The sequence below is a fragment of the Ichthyophthirius multifiliis genome (assembly GCF_000220395.1).
Source record: "Ichthyophthirius multifiliis unplaced genomic scaffold scaff_1120509251149, whole genome shotgun sequence".
In the NCBI taxonomy this organism is placed as follows: Eukaryota; Ciliophora; class Oligohymenophorea; order Hymenostomatida; genus Ichthyophthirius; species Ichthyophthirius multifiliis.
The window spans coordinates 32,479-48,821 of record NW_004086157.1 but is presented as its reverse complement, the minus strand read 5'-3'; the positions used below and the strand labels follow the sequence as shown (position 1 = coordinate 48,821).

Here is a 16,343-nt window from a genome sequence, read left to right as displayed (position 1 = left end):
ATATTAAAAATAAATTATTATTATTTTCTTTAAATATACTTAATAATTATTTATTATTGTAAATCAATTTTTTTGAGTTATTTACTTTATTATATATATATATATATATATATATATATATATTTATTTATATTAAATTTAAATAATTATTCTTTTTATTTATTTTCTTATTATATATATATATATTTTAATTATTTATATATATGTAATCATTAGAATATTTAAATAAATAAAATCAAACTAAAGTAAATAATATGCAAACAATTAGACAGTAAGAAATAGCAAAAGCATAATAATAATTAAAATATTTTTTAAACTAAAGAGGTTTAAAATTAAATCTAATTTATAAAGAAAATAAACAAAAAATTATATATAAAAATATTTACTTATTTTTTATAGCTAGTATTAAAATTATAATTTAATTTAAAATATTTAAAAATAATATACTAAAAGTCAAAACATTATCAATATTTTAATGTAAGGAATCTGATTTATATAAAGAAAAGTATAAATCCTATCTACAAAAAAAATAAATTATAATTTAATTTTTTTTAAAAAATAAAATAAAAATACTTAAAAGATTAAATAAATATTAATAAACCAAACCCTATCAATAAATTAAAATTTTATCCTGAAAAACATCCACTAAAAGCCATTATACCATACCCCATTTTTGATAATTAAGAATTAGTATAATTATCTATTAAAATAAAAAATAAAATAAATAAAATATAATTATACCTGATAATGAATTTCCTACTGCTAATATTCCTAATCCAAGAAAAGTTTTATTTATATTAGAAATAATTTAAAAGAACTATATATTTTTTAATATATATAAAAAAATATAATTTTACGTTCAAAAAGTCTATTAAAATTTCTGAAACTATTTTAATATATAAAATAGAAACCAAAAACCCAAGTAAAGAAAAAAGCCATAAATGCCTAGGAACTTTATTATTATCCAAAAAACAAAAACCAAAACAGAAAAAAAAGAACCCAAAATCAAAATCAGATATAAAACTAAAAACTTTTCAAATATTATTGTCTAAATCTCTAATTTTTATATATATTTATATTATTTATCTTTTTAATTAAAACATTTAAATTATTTTACATCGTGTTAAATACAAAATAATTAAAGGAGATGAAAAACAACAAAAAATAGCTCTATATTTATTCCATTATTAATCACTACAAGGCGGAATAGTTAAAAATCTAATAAAATCAAAGGGTAATCTTTATAAATATAATAACTTTTATATAATATTCATTTGATTCCAATTATTTTAATGAAGGTTTATTTTTTCTTAAAAATGTACTTTTAAGGTTGTAAAAATATATTATTTTTTTATTTTTTTGGCTATAATTTATATCTCCTTTTTTTTTATTAGTTTTATTCGTATGAAAGTTCTTAAAAATTCTAAAGACTCAATACAGATGATTAAGAAGAAGATAAAATTTCATCTTCTTCATACTTTTTATAGTATTAAATTAAAAATACATATTTAATTTTTTTTTTTACATTACCATATTATCGGTATTATTTATATTTAATTAATTTTAAATACTATTTTCGTTAGATATAAAAATTATTTTATATATATATATATATATATATTTTTACAGTATTTAATTATTTTTTTCCTTTTATTTTTTTTCTTCGTATTTTATCTTTTTTTAAACTTCGTTTTCAATGTCAATTTTTTATTCTAATTTTTCTTTAAAAATAAAATAAATAAAAATTTATTATTTTAAAAAAATAAAAACGTTTATCTAATCCTAAAGCTAATGATTCTTTTTTTATTTATTATTCTTAGAATATTGCTATTCCTATGTATCTTATTTTTTTTTTAAAAAAAAAGATATTAATTGTAAAAATTAAACTAAATAAAAATACATAATATAAAGAGAAATAAATAAAGAAGACATATACCAAGTTACTTTTCCAATAAAAGTATAAAATAAAATTATTAATTATGCAAATATATAAAATAAAATATCTCTTAAAAATATTTTTTAATCTATCTTTATATAAAAAAAAATATATATATATATAAAATTAAAATATTTTTTTAAAAAACATACTTTTATTCTCTTTGCATTTTATATAACTTTTGATAAAGTAATTGTTGTAACAAATAATCCAGCCCCAAAAATAGAACCAATAATCATATTAATACCCCCATTTTATGATTTTCCAGCTATTAAAGCTGTAAATATATCAGGAGCTCCGTTTCCAAAAGCTAATATAGTAATTGCAGTAAAAGTTTAAGAGAATTTAAAAAAATTAGATATTTTTTATAAAGATGCTGATAAATATATTTCCGAGGTTGAACTTAATATTTAAAATGATAATAAAGGTACAAAAATCTCATATTTTTTTATTTTTTTTAAATAAAATTATTTTTATTTTTTTATTTTTTTTAATTGAAAAAATAAAATTAAATTAATACTGTTAATATATCTAAAACTAAAACATTTTCATTTATTGTACAAAAATAAAATTCAGTAAAATTTATTTATTAATAATCTTAGCAGTATTAAATTACATATTAGCATGAATTAATTGATTAAATTATTTGTTTTTAATTACATTAGTTTATTTCTTACATTTTTAATTAAATTTAAAATAAATAAACATTATTAAAATAAAAAATATAAAAAGATTTTATTTTAATTAAATTTTTATTTACAATAAATAATGTTATATATATATATATATTTAATAATTTATTTTTTAAAAATATTTTATATATAATAAGATTATTTTTTTATAATATTAATTTATTAAAAATAATAATAAAAAAAATAAAAACCTTTTTGTAATAATTTTATATTAATTTAAGATAAATCATTTTTACTTTCTTTTTAGTATTTTATTCATTAAATAAAAGTAAATATTATTATTTATAATTATTAATTAAAATGGATTTTAAAATAATAATTTATTAAATATTTATTAAATTAAGTTATTTAAATAATAAATATTAATAATTTATTTTAAAATAAAACGGTTTGTTTTTAAAAATTAATTAATTTAAATTATCAAAAAAAAAAAACAAAAAACATAATAATAAAATTATATATTAAAAAAAAGTTAATATAAAATATATATAATAAAATATAATACTATAAAAATGTATAAATTTATTAAAGGAAATTTAATAAATAATTATATTATTTAAATATTTTTATATTTTAAGTATAAAAATGTATTTTTGTAGTGTTTAATTTATTAATATTCTTTTTATTTAAATAATTTTACAATATTATTAATAATAATATTTATTAAATCATTTAAATAATATTTAATTATTATTATTATTTTTTATAATAAACAAAATAAATAATAAATTATTATATTTAACAAAATAATAAAGAAGCATTCTTTGTTTTATAATAATTGAAAGACAGATATATATAAATAAGTTAAAATAATAAATGATTTTAAACAATCATTAATAATAAAGATGTATACATTGTTTTTAGGATGAAGTATTTCCGCAAACAGTAAATATTGAAACAATATTATTTTTATATAGATATAAATCAAATAATTAAAAAAAATGTTTTTTTATTTAGTTAGAATTAAAAAAGGAAGATTGGTATCATATAATTAAGCTGAATTAAATAATATATATACACAATCATATTCAGTAAAAAAAAATTAAAATAATTTTTAATTAAATATATAAATAAAAATTATAAGTCTTTGCCAAAAATAATGATTTCTAATTTTTATAAAATCGGAAATTAAATTAATCTTATAATAACTCTAATAGTCTTAATAAAACCTGAATTAGACCCATATAATAAGTATTTAATTTTATTTTTTTAAAAAAAAATATATACATTTTTTATTTAAATATTATTATTTCAAAAAAGATGGATATATATATGCCCTTTAATTTTTAATATTTTAATACATATAATTAAAAATTTAATAATTTTATAAAAAAGAAAATAAATGGACAAATAAGTTAATTAATAAAATTGTTAAGTAAATATAATAAAAAAATATTTTTTTGTTGACTTAAAATAATAAAGAGAGGTAAAATAAGGGAAAAATAACACGTTTAGAAAAAAAAAAAAAAAAAATAATAAAATCCCAAAAAATCATTACATTAAGATTAATAGAGATTTTCTTTTTTTATGAAAAACATTACTTTAGGTCGAAGAAATAAAACAATGCCAGTATATAGTCTATTATAAATATTATTTTTTATTTTATTTCTTTTTTTTTAAAAAAAAAAAAAAAAGTAAAAAGAAGATAATCTAAAAACCATTAAAATAAAATGGGAATAAGTTAAAGTTGGAGACGTGATTAGAATCTGCCATGGAGAAATATCGCCTGCAGACATAATTTTATTAGATTCGAATAAAATAAGAAATAAACAAGCAATTTGTTATATCAATACTTTCTATGTAGACGGAAAAGATGAATATAGATAAATAAATGCACCAAGTTTAACTAAAAGTAATTTAAATAAATAAATATATATTTCTATTAAAAATACTTAAAATTTACTTATAGTTATAAATCTAAAAGATCATAGAAAATCATATTTTAATAGATATAAAAATTGCTTAACTTTAAAATTATCTTATGAGGAAAAAAATCAACATAATCTATAATTTAATGGTTAATTAAAACTTTTAAAAGACCCTAAAGTAGAAGTATTAAATAATGATAATTTTATACCTAGAGGAAGTATTGTTTATTTGACTAAAAATATGGATTGGTTTTTATAAAAACAAAAAATTAATAAAATTTTAAAATTAATATAATATAGGATTTATGGATTAGTTGTATTCGGAGGAATGAATACTTAAATAATGTTAAATAGAAATAATTAAAATAAAAAAGGAATTTTTAAAGATAATTATTACATTATCTATATTATTTAATATTATGGCTTTCTTTGCCTTTTTTATATCTTTTTCATTAGTATTACTAATATTATAGGACTTTCTTATTAAATAAATAGTTATTATTCGATTTTTATTGAAATTAATTAGTAGTAGTTTTTGAAATTTATTCGTTAATTAATTTTACATTCGTAAATTTTCCCGCCATTAATTTATGGAATTTTGGATTTGTTTTAAATTATAGAAATGTATAAGATTTAAAAAATTATTAAAAAGAAAAATCCAAATAATAAAATTAATATAGGAAATCCAGATGTAATAAGTAATATTGGATAAGTATAAAAAATTATATATAATAAATTTATATATATATATATATAATAGATTGATTATATATTTATGGATAAATCAATATTTAATTTAAAAGGTGAAAGAGAAATCTAATAAATAAATATATTTAATTCTTAATATGAATTTGATCCTGAAAGTTTATAAAGCAAATTAATATAAATATTAGGAAAATAATTAGATAGTACTTAAAGTTTAAACAATTTATAAAGTTAGTAAAATTCAGATTTAAAAGGTTTAAAAATTATAAATAGCTATTAAAAAGAAAATAATAATAATTATATAAATCATTTGAAAATAGAAAATTAATTATAAATTCTTGGGGATAGTTAAATGTGTATATAAAAATATAAATATATATCTACATTTATATATATTATAATTTTAAAAATATATATTAGAATTTCAATCTATTTTTAATAGTAATAATAAATTTAATAACGGTTTATAATAATTAGATACACTTTAAAAACAAACAACAATAAATAAATCAGATAAAATTTATGATAATTTAAAAGACATAGATTATTAACCTATGGCAAAATATAGTTCAAACTCTCCAATTTTAAAAAGCTTTCATAAAGATGAAATTGATATTTTAAATTTAGTTTAAAAGCAAGACTTTGTAAATGAATTTGATTAATAAATACATAGTAATAATGATAATTAAAATAAGGAATCTAATTTATAAGAAAAAGTATTAATTTAAAAATAAATACATCTAGCATATTTATAGAATTAGCAAATATAACAATAACTAAAAGATGATTAATCAAAAATAGAAAATCAAATACAAATAAATAATTAAATTGAAGACAAAAATATTATATAAAATAAAGAAGAAAAACAATAAACTTTAAGTATTACATAAGAATAATTTCAAATATAAAAAGATTAATTTATATTATAAGATTTAAATGATATAAAGATTTATAAAAACGAAGATTATATATATTAATTATAATAATAAAAAGATCATAATCAAAAAAATATCAATCTATAATAATTATTTTATGCAATTTTAATATGTAATTATTCAGAACCTTCATAATTTGGTTAACTTTAATCCATAAAAAATATAGAACTTCCTATTTAAAACACTTTACTTAAATTTGCACGAAATTCAGGCTATTAATTATATACTTAAAAAGACAAAATGTTTATATATTTTAATGTAAAAAAATAAAAAAATATTCTATTACATATATAAATTAATATATATTTAAATATATAGAATAGAAAATTAGTTGAAATTTTTACTAAAGTAATAAATTATTAAAAAGAAGAAAAACATAACTTTTCTGTAATTGTTTAATTATAAGATTTTACATAAATAGATAATTAATATTATATATATACTTAAGGGTATGCTTAAAATATAAAATCATAATTAAAATTAAATAAAATTCAGCATGAAAATTTAGATTTTTTAATAAACGACTATTAAAAAAAGGGTATTTTACCTTTAACTTTTGCTTATAAAACTCTTAGTATGTAATAGTTTAACGAATATATAGATTAGTATAATCTTTTATAATCGAATATATAAATATAAGACCATGATATTAGAAATTTATCTAAAACTTTGGAAAATGATCTGGAATATTTGGCCTTAATAGGCATAAAAGATAAAATAAATGAATAAGCGCTTTAATTATATGAAAACTTTGATAAAAAAAATAAAAACCTATTTATTTTGTCTAATTAAATAAAATAAAAAACCATAAATACATTAATGTAAAAAGATATATATATATATAAATATATATATATATATATATATATATATATATATATATATATATTATTTTTTATTTTTATTATATTATATAAAATAGTTTATTAAATAATTATTTGTTTTTTTTTTTTTTAATAAAAAAAAAATATCTAAAAATTAAATATAATCTATACTAATATTTTATATTTATTTATATATATTAGTAATATAGGTATAAAATTAAATTAAGAAAATATTTTAAATATATGCTGCGAATCTAATATATCTCATATTTGGGATTAAATAAGATCTATTTTATTTTTCTTAAAAGAAAAGCAAAATCCTAATAAATAATACATAATGTACCTTAACGGTATTACATTTTACAAAATTCTCAGAGATAACAATTTATTATAGCATTTTATATTCATATTATAATTTATAACTAAACTAATAGGCTATAACATCGATTAATTTACCAAAGGCTTCCTTTTAGATATAATAAAATCAACTAAAGACTCTGAAAGTACTATATTATCATTAGGTGAGGGCTATAAAGATTCTAATATGAACAAAAGTTCTGATATTTCAATTGAATTAGAATAAAAAGTTGAGAATAATTAATTTTATAGTTATTTTGGGGATATATAAATTAATTAAATATAAGAAGTTTCGGAAATAATAGACTAAGGTGTTTTTTTTTCCAATAAAATCCAGAAGATAATTTTCAGTGTTTTTTATGCGCAAATATTGGTCAGTTTTACTGTTTGTTTTTTTGTTTGGGATAGTGGTTTTATTGGGAATTCCTTTTTATTTTGGCAATTAATTATTATTTTAGATTTTTCTTTTGTTTTTTCGCTTTTTTTTTCAGTGATACTTTTCTATGAAGATTAAAAGGATTTTATTTTAACAAAAAAAAGGCAAAATTTTTACAGAAAATTATAGTTTGAGGGTATTTTAGAAACCTTTCTTTAAGCTATTCTCATTTATTATAATACTATGTATTCTATTTAATATTTCATTAATAAATAAGGGAAAAATTGTGAGCTTTATTAATCTATATAGATTATTTTGTTAAGTCTAGTGGGTATTTTAGCATTTAAAATCGCCTTCTTGTTCTCTTTGAAGATTTTTATTTTTTTTATTTTTCTATAAGGAGGCTTGATTACTTGGTTAATTTACTTCTAGAAGATATTTTGGGACTAAATGGTTGATTGGTAGCACTTAGGAGATTTATTATTTGAAAATTAAGGACTAATTTTCTGTTTTGTATTTAATTTAATATGTGGATTTTTAATTTGTTAATTTTGGGGAGTTTTTGGATATTATTGGGAAGAATAAGAGAAAAGAAATATAAATATAAAAAAATACATATAGAAAATTTTTAGTTCTTTCAAAAAAATTGAATAGAGTGTTTTAGATAGTATATATTTTTTATTTATTTAAATATAAAAAAAAAAAAATATATATATATATATATATATATATATATATATATATATATATTTTATAGTGTTAGAAAATAATTAAGATAAACTATTTTTATATATAAATAAATTTACTTAAGATTTTAAAGACGAAACACTGGAAGAAAAATTTAAATTAAAAAATATCTTGAACTATATAAAATAATTTCGAATAACCTATATATTAGTAAAAATATAAAAAATACTTAAAATTTAATTTATTTTTTTATTTAAAAAAATAGACTATAATATTCATTACAGTCTATATAATATTTGATATTATTATAAATTAAACAAATAATTAATTTTTTTATACTAAAATATCATTTATAATTATCTATTTATTACTTTTAATATATATATTTTCCTCTCATTTCTAAAAAAACTACTACAAAACAACAGCTTCTATAATATTTTTGAGTACTCTAATAATACTAATAATTTAACTTTTGGATAAAAAAATAAATTTAATTCTTATTAATCTAATTTTAAACCTAATAACGACAATTAATTTAAATATTTCCTTATTAAAAGTCTTAATAATCCACACTTTAAATTATATAGTGTAAACATATATAATACTAACATAATATACTGATAAAAGATCTCAAATAATTGAAATATATTTCATTTTTTAATTCATTTTATTAACTTCATATATCTATATATACTCTTTTTTTAGTTTATATAGAAATTAATAAGAATAAAGGAAACATTTTTGTGCTCTAGAAGACATCAAATCCGTAAAAGAGCAAAATAATTAAATTCTTTCAATGCTAGTACCCGAATTCGTTGAAAACTATATAAAATAAAATCGAAAAAATACCAAAAAATTTGAAATGGCAAAAAGCCTTTAGTAAGTAGCTATTTTGTTTGCCGATATATGTGAATTCGATTAATTAATTTAATAAGAAAAGAACAATGTAGTAGTAATTTTAGATGATCTTTTCCGTAAATTCGACAATATCTGTGAAAAATACGGCGCTTAAAAAATCGAGACTGTCGGTAAAACATATATGGCTGCCACTGGTATTGAAGAATCTGAAAATAATATCATTGAGTAGTTAAAACATATTGGAAAAGGTGAAAGACTGGTTCTTATGGCAAAAGAAATGCTTGAAAGTGCATAAAATACCAGATGGGGTTCTGAAAACAATCGGATTAAATTAAAAATAGGAATAAATAAAGGCGAAGTAATAGCCGGTATTATAGGAAATCCAAAACCCTAGTTTTCTCTAATAGGAGATACTGTAAATACAACATCAAGAATATGTGCTTAGTGTAATTATGGTAAAATTTTAATATCAGAAAGTGTTAAAGATGAGGTAAAGTAGATGAATCATAATTTTAAACCGATTTAATTTTAGCCTAAAGGAAAAGAATTAATGACTGCATATGAAATTGGGGAACTTTTTACAAGTAAAAAATTTCAATCCGCACTTGTTAATATTAAAAATACTGGAATAAAAAAAAATAGCAATTTTAGTATTATTAATAATATTAATTAATAGATTGAACATAGTAATTAATAAATTGAAAATAATAATTGTCAAATTAAATAGAAAAATAATATTATTAATATCTTTAAAGGAAAAAATATCAAAACTATTAATTTAGGAGATGAATAAACTCCTTATAAATCTAATGAATAAAAATAAAATACAGAATATATTAATGTATAATATATATATATATATATATATATATATATTTATATATCATTTAATTTAAAAAATAAATAGGAATTATCAAGTTTTTCTGAAGATGAAAGCGAGGAAGATGAATCTGAAGAAGAATAAGATAATATAAATAATGATTCTATTAAATATAATACAATAATAAATAAAAATACTAATCCTTAATAAACCATTAATAAATTTAAAAAATAGATATAACAAATTACTTTTATAGAAAATAAATATTCATTATTATTTTTATTTTTCCAATAATAAATAAGTACTATATTATTCACAATATCATACGATACATGTTAAAATCATCTTATAATATTTGTTTTAAGAATTATAACTGTCTTTTTATTTATAACAGCTTTCTAAATATTAGAAAAAGCCTATAAAAATCAAAAATATAAAAAATTAATATATGCAATTTTTATATATGCAGTGTTTACATAATTCTTTTAGGCAAAAATGTGTGACGATAATTAGAAAATGATTATTGTCTAAATAATTGAAAGTGTAGTTTTATATAAATGGTTTAATCATTTAAGTATATTCAATTTTGTTGAAATTATTATTTTTGGATTTATTTTTATAAGCTTATATATTGGATTTATTTGGAAACAAATAGATGTAGAAAATACCTTTTTTATATTTACATTTGTTACATTTATGATATACAAAGGATAAATATATAGAAATACTGCTAAAAAAAATTATAATTAAACATCAAAAATAAACCAAAAAAAAGAATCTATGCAATTACTTGTTAATTAATTATTACCTGCAATAGTAATAAAAATATATAAATAATGATATATAAATAAATATATATATATATATATATTCTTTTTATATAAAAATATATTTCATTTTTTTAATTAAATATTCTTTTTCTTTAAAACATATTTTTTTTATTTAAATATATTTTTAAACTTATATATATTTATATATAATACATATAAATTAGGCATTGAAAAAATTTAGAGGAAATTTATAAAATAAAAGAGAACTAACAGATTAATTTGAAGATGTCACTATTTTATTTGCTGATATCAAAGGTTTTACTGAATTTTCTGATAAAGTAAAAGAACCTAAAAAAGTTATGAGAATGTTAAAAGATCTTTTTGAAAGCTTTGACTAATTATGTTTACTAAACAACGTTTTTAAATTATATACTATCGGTGATTGCTATGTTGTTTTATCTTTTGTAGATGCTGAAAGGTTAAATACTGTTTAAGAAAAGGCAAAAGAAGCTGTAAATGGTAAAAAATACAATACATTATGATATTTATATATATATATATATTTATATTATAAAGTAATTAATTTCGCATTATAAATGATTGATGAAATTAATAGAATCCGATAAAATTATACCTTTTTAAATATGAGAATAGGAGTTCATACTGGAAAGAGAATAATTGGAGGAATCTTAGGTACAAAAGTTGTTAGATATGATGTTTATGGAAGAGATATTCTTATTGCTAATAAAATGGAATAAAGTGGAGAACCTGGGAAGGTTATGATTAGTTAAAGTACTAAAAATTGGATTAATAAATAAAATATAAATTAATTTTGTATTGTAAAAGCTAAAAATGTTAGTATAGGCAATATGAATAATACATAAGAAATTATTTAAACTTATTTTATTAGTAAATAATGAATTTTTTATATATTTTATATTAAAAAAAAAAAAAAAATATTTTGTGTATTTTTTTTTAAATGTTTATTTTTTTATATATATATTTTCAAAATAAATTAATTATAAAATAATATATTTAAATTAAAAAATATAAAATTTTAATATAAATAAAAAAATATATATATCTATTATATATATATATATATAAATATATATATATATATATATATATATATATTGTATTTTCAAAATTAATTTTTGTTCGCCTTTTTTGAATAGTTTATGTATAAAAAAATAGATTAATTTTTTTATATATAAACTATTAAAAAAAACTAACAAAACCTGATTTAATATAATATAATAATTATTATATATATATATATATATATATTCATTTTACAATTTTTCTTATATTTTTAATATAATCTTTTTAATATATTATTAATTACTATTTAAATCATATTATTTCTTCATTTTTTTTATTTATTAATTATTTAAATGCTTTCCTTATAAATAATTATCAAATTAATTACTTATTCATTTAAATTATATTCTAAAATTAATAAATAACTTTATTTTTTTAATTAAAACAAAATATTTTTTCTAGAAATCCTTTATATTTGAATCTATGTTAAAAAATAAGACTAAGACCTTATTTTAATTCAGTAAAAAAAATTATATGAATAAAATTTCTTTGACATATAAAAGAAGCTATCAAAGTATAAATGTAAGATAAGAATATTTAAAATATATATTTTTTTCATATTTTATTATGAAATAAGAAAATAACTTTTTTAATCGAAATATATATTTATATATTTTTTGAGAGAAAAAATATTGAAAAAAAAAAATTCTAAAAATAAATAAATGATATATAAAAGTTGTAAAGAATTTTTTTTTTTATATAAATATAATTAGAAAAAAGGCTTATATAAAAAAAAAAAAAATCAAATTAATTATTTATGCTTTACAAACAAAAATAAGGACAGAAATTATATGTAAAAAAAAAAAAAATAATAATAATAAAAAAAAAATTAATAAAAATATAAAAAACATAAAAACATAAAAAAAAAAAAATTATAGATATATATATATATATATATATATATATATATAAATATAAATATAAATATAAATATAAATATAAATATAATTATAAATAAATAAATATATAAAATTATTATATACGTATATTTAATATATATTTTTCAAAAAAATATGTCGTTTATTTTTTCAACAATTAGTTTTATTATCTTACTTTACCCTAATAATATAAAATCAAAAATATATTATAAAATAAATAAACCATTGTATTAAAACACCATTATCCCATTTAGTTTTTTATTCTTTTTTATTTTTATCTACAATAACCCCTTCTCCATGTTATTTTCCATTTTTCCAATTACCTATAAATTACATACCTTAAACAAACGAAAAAATAAATAACTATTTAAAAGCAATAAAAAATGTATAAAATATATTTACCATTTGAATAATAAAACACACCAAATCCATTTTTCAAATCATCATAATATTCTCCTTCATATCTATTTCCATCATTCCATATAAAAACCCCTTTTCCCTACATTTTATTATTTTCCCACTAACCTTCATAACATTTTCCATCTGGCCAATTATATTTCCCTTATCCATGCATAAAATTATTATAAAATTCCCCTTAATATATCGATTAATCATTCCATTTAAACACTCCTTTCCCTTATTTATTTTAATTAATGAAATCTCCTTCATAAAAAGACCCATCAGGCCAATGTTCTATTCCTTTTCCATTATATTTATCTCCAATCCATTATCCTTCATATTTTCCTCCATTGAAAAAATAATAAATTCCAAATCCTTCGCACTAGTCGTTTTTCCATTAACCTATATATGCGTCTCCTGATTAATAAATTAATCTTCCAAAACCATGTGCTTGATCTTTTTTTTTTTTTTTTTAGTATATATTCTTTATTTTACCATTTTCCCAATATCCTTCATATATACTACCCTCTTTCCAATATTATCTTCCTTATCCGTGCCTATTCCCGTTATTCCATTATCCTATATATATTTATCCCCCTTAAAATATAAAAGGACCCAAAAAAGGTAAATTTAAATCATAATTTGTTAACTATTGAGAAAAAAATCTATTATCTTTATAATTAAAATCTCCTAATTTTTATAAAGTTTCTATTATATTTTTGTTTTAGTTTGAGGAAACAAATTATGTATATTATGCTTTTTATGGATTAGGTAAATGTTCTATTTGTTAATTTTCAGTAATTTAAATATTACTTTTTGTCTCAAAATTATTATTGGTAACAAAATACTAACTTTTTAATTCAGCATAACTTTATTACATACAATCTTCTTCTTTGTGTTATTCTGTAAATTATTCTTTTTTTATTTTTTTTAATTTTATTATTTAATTTTATACAATTTTATTTTGCAACAATGTTTATTATTTTATATTATTAATCATTTGTTTCTTATATAGGTATTATTTCACAAGTTTAATATTGTTGTTATTCTTATATTTATTAGTTTTTAAAGCATTATTATTGGCCCATAAATTATTATAAAATAAATATATAAACTAATAATATTGTTATTATATATCAAAATTTTATTTAATTTAATTATTTTTTATTTTAATATTTTTTATCAAATAAATTAAAAATTACAAAAACAATTAAACAATTTAAATTAATTTCTTTAAAACTTTTGATTATATTAAAAAATAAAAAATTATTATATAAAAAATTTAATTTAAACAGTGTATATATATATATTAAACTTATATAGTTTTTAATTTAATTATTTAAATTTTTTTTTTAAAAATATTTTTTTCCTTTTCTTTTCTTTTCTTTTGTATTTAATTTAAGCAATTTTAAATTAATTAACTAACTACTTTATATTACTTGTATATATTTTTTTTCTATTTTTTTTTAGAAGACTATATAAAAAAAAACAATAAAAAAAGAAAATTATTTATATTCTTTTTTTTTTTTTAATTGAATTTTTTTAAAAAAAGAAAATTAAAAAAAATATTAAAAAAACAATTTTAAAAAAAAATAAAAAATATATATTTATATTATCAATTAATATATATAATAATTATATCAAATTTTTTATATGTAAGTTTTATTTTTTAAATATTATAAAAATAAAAAGTTTCATTTTTAAATATAAGTTTATATTAATAAGTTTTTCATTTTTTTTTTAAAAAAAAAATATTTTAAGATTTAAATTTCTTATTATTAGATATGCCTTATAATCAATATAATTATATTAAATTTTTATCCTTTAATATTAAGTACTTATATTACCATAATAATTAAAAGAATATAATAAAGCTTTTATTTAATGTCAAATTTAACACTAACTGATATATTAAATTTAATTTTAATTATATTATTATTTACTTTCTCTATTATTATTATATTTATTTATATAACAAATATAAATAAAAATACAATTGCAAATATAATTACAAATATAAATACAAATACAAATAAAAATGGAACTAATATTAATTATATTCATTAAAAAATAAATAATTATTAAAAATAAAAAGAGCATTAAAATTTTTTATTAACTTCATTATTATTATAATTCTAAAAATTAGCTTTAAACAGATTAAAATTATTATCTTTGCAATTTACTTTTTTTCTCCAATATATTATTTTATTACAACCCTTTTTTACTTTAAACTATATATTTAAAATAAATATATCACATATAAATTTAATTAATTCTTTAAAAATTTTTTTAAAAAGAACTTTAATTTTTTTATCTATTTCTATTAATTTATATTTACAATTATTAATTTTATAAAAGAGAATTAAGTTTACCATTTTCCTCATTTAATTCTAATATTTTGTTTGTTTTCATTTTATTATTTTCAAAAATTAATAAAGCTATGGCTTATTATAAAACTCTAATTTTAATAAATTTAATATAATAAACATTTTAATTAATTTATATAAAAAAAATTTGATTAAACTTTTGATTGTTTCAAAACTATACATTATTTCAGTTTATGAAGTATTTTCATTTATTGGTTATAATTTACTTATTTTTAAATTTAAAATCGAATATTTTATCTTTTATTTTTTTCGATAAATCTATTAGATTCAAATTCCAATTTTTTCCTTAAAAGTATATACTTTTATTTATATTTGCAAAAAATTTTAATTTATTCGTTTTTAAAACAATAAGCTTATTCTTATTATTATACTTAATTTCTATAATGAATTGATTTTCTAAATATGTTTCGATATTATTATTTATTTGATATTATTTAATTTTTTTATTTTAGTTTGTTCTTTTTAAATATTTTTCCTTTAAGATTTAAAGATTTTATAATAAATATAAATTAAATTTTAATAATTATTTTTAATTTCGTTTATTATTTCTTTAAATTTTTTCGATTCGTTTTTTATAAAGTCTTTTTTCATTTTTATATATAACTAATTATTTTTTTACTATAAAATTTTTGAAAGATTCCATTATAAAATAATTATCAATTTATTAGTTTATTTATAAGTTATTTGACTATATATTTATTATAATTAAATATTTATTATTTAATTTTAATTATTATAATAAATATT

General features: G+C 15.4%; 3 protein-coding genes across 3 annotated transcripts, besides 25 other annotated features; 1 reads left to right on the top strand and 2 right to left on the bottom strand. All coding sequences in view use genetic code 6, as the record gives it.

Moving 5' to 3' along the window:
* Positions 1 to 90: 90 nt before the first annotated feature.
* Positions 91 to 133: a microsatellite.
* Positions 134 to 1,900: 1,767 nt separating this feature from the next.
* IMG5_149610 (sodium calcium exchanger protein, putative) lies at positions 1,901 to 2,615 on the bottom strand (the record flags this gene model as incomplete). Its single annotated transcript, XM_004030924.1, has 3 exons — positions 1,901 to 2,028; positions 2,089 to 2,373; positions 2,457 to 2,615. Coding segments are annotated over 3 exons (572 nt in total), but the record flags the coding sequence as incomplete, so codon positions are not given.
* A 1,576-nt stretch (positions 2,616 to 4,191) lies between these two features.
* Positions 4,192 to 11,748, top strand: IMG5_149600 (hypothetical protein; the record flags this gene model as incomplete). The annotated part of the gene is made up of 5 exons (XM_004030923.1): positions 4,192 to 5,299; positions 6,195 to 8,590; positions 8,646 to 10,874; positions 11,053 to 11,347; positions 11,405 to 11,748. The coding sequence occupies 5 exons, from the start codon at positions 4,192 to 4,194 to the stop codon at positions 11,746 to 11,748; spliced, it is 6,372 nt and encodes a 2,123-aa protein (XP_004030971.1).
* Positions 5,210 to 5,255: a microsatellite.
* Positions 5,220 to 5,269: a microsatellite.
* Positions 6,966 to 7,025: a microsatellite.
* Positions 8,400 to 8,443: a microsatellite.
* Positions 9,900 to 9,951: a microsatellite.
* Positions 10,081 to 10,122: a microsatellite.
* Positions 10,877 to 10,929: a microsatellite.
* Positions 10,888 to 10,922: a microsatellite.
* Positions 10,913 to 10,959: a microsatellite.
* Positions 10,915 to 10,978: a microsatellite.
* Positions 10,924 to 11,010: a microsatellite.
* Positions 10,955 to 11,014: a microsatellite.
* A 154-nt stretch (positions 11,749 to 11,902) lies between the features above and the next one.
* Positions 11,903 to 11,965: a microsatellite.
* A 751-nt stretch (positions 11,966 to 12,716) lies between these two features.
* Positions 12,717 to 12,761: a microsatellite.
* Positions 12,728 to 12,801: a microsatellite.
* Positions 12,731 to 12,805: a microsatellite.
* Positions 12,806 to 12,901: a microsatellite.
* Positions 12,815 to 12,899: a microsatellite.
* Positions 12,902 to 13,005: 104 nt separating the features above from the next.
* IMG5_149590 (MORN repeat protein) lies at positions 13,006 to 14,137 on the bottom strand (the record flags this gene model as incomplete). The annotated part of the gene is made up of 2 exons (XM_004030922.1): positions 13,006 to 13,148; positions 13,213 to 14,137. Coding segments are annotated over 2 exons (1,068 nt in total), but the record flags the coding sequence as incomplete, so codon positions are not given.
* A 219-nt stretch (positions 14,138 to 14,356) lies between these two features.
* Positions 14,357 to 14,392: a microsatellite.
* Positions 14,393 to 14,749: 357 nt separating this feature from the next.
* Positions 14,750 to 14,803: a microsatellite.
* Positions 14,752 to 14,809: a microsatellite.
* Positions 14,756 to 14,814: a microsatellite.
* A 369-nt stretch (positions 14,815 to 15,183) lies between these two features.
* Positions 15,184 to 15,249: a microsatellite.
* A 1,093-nt stretch (positions 15,250 to 16,342) lies between these two features.
* Position 16,343: part of a microsatellite that runs on past the window's edge.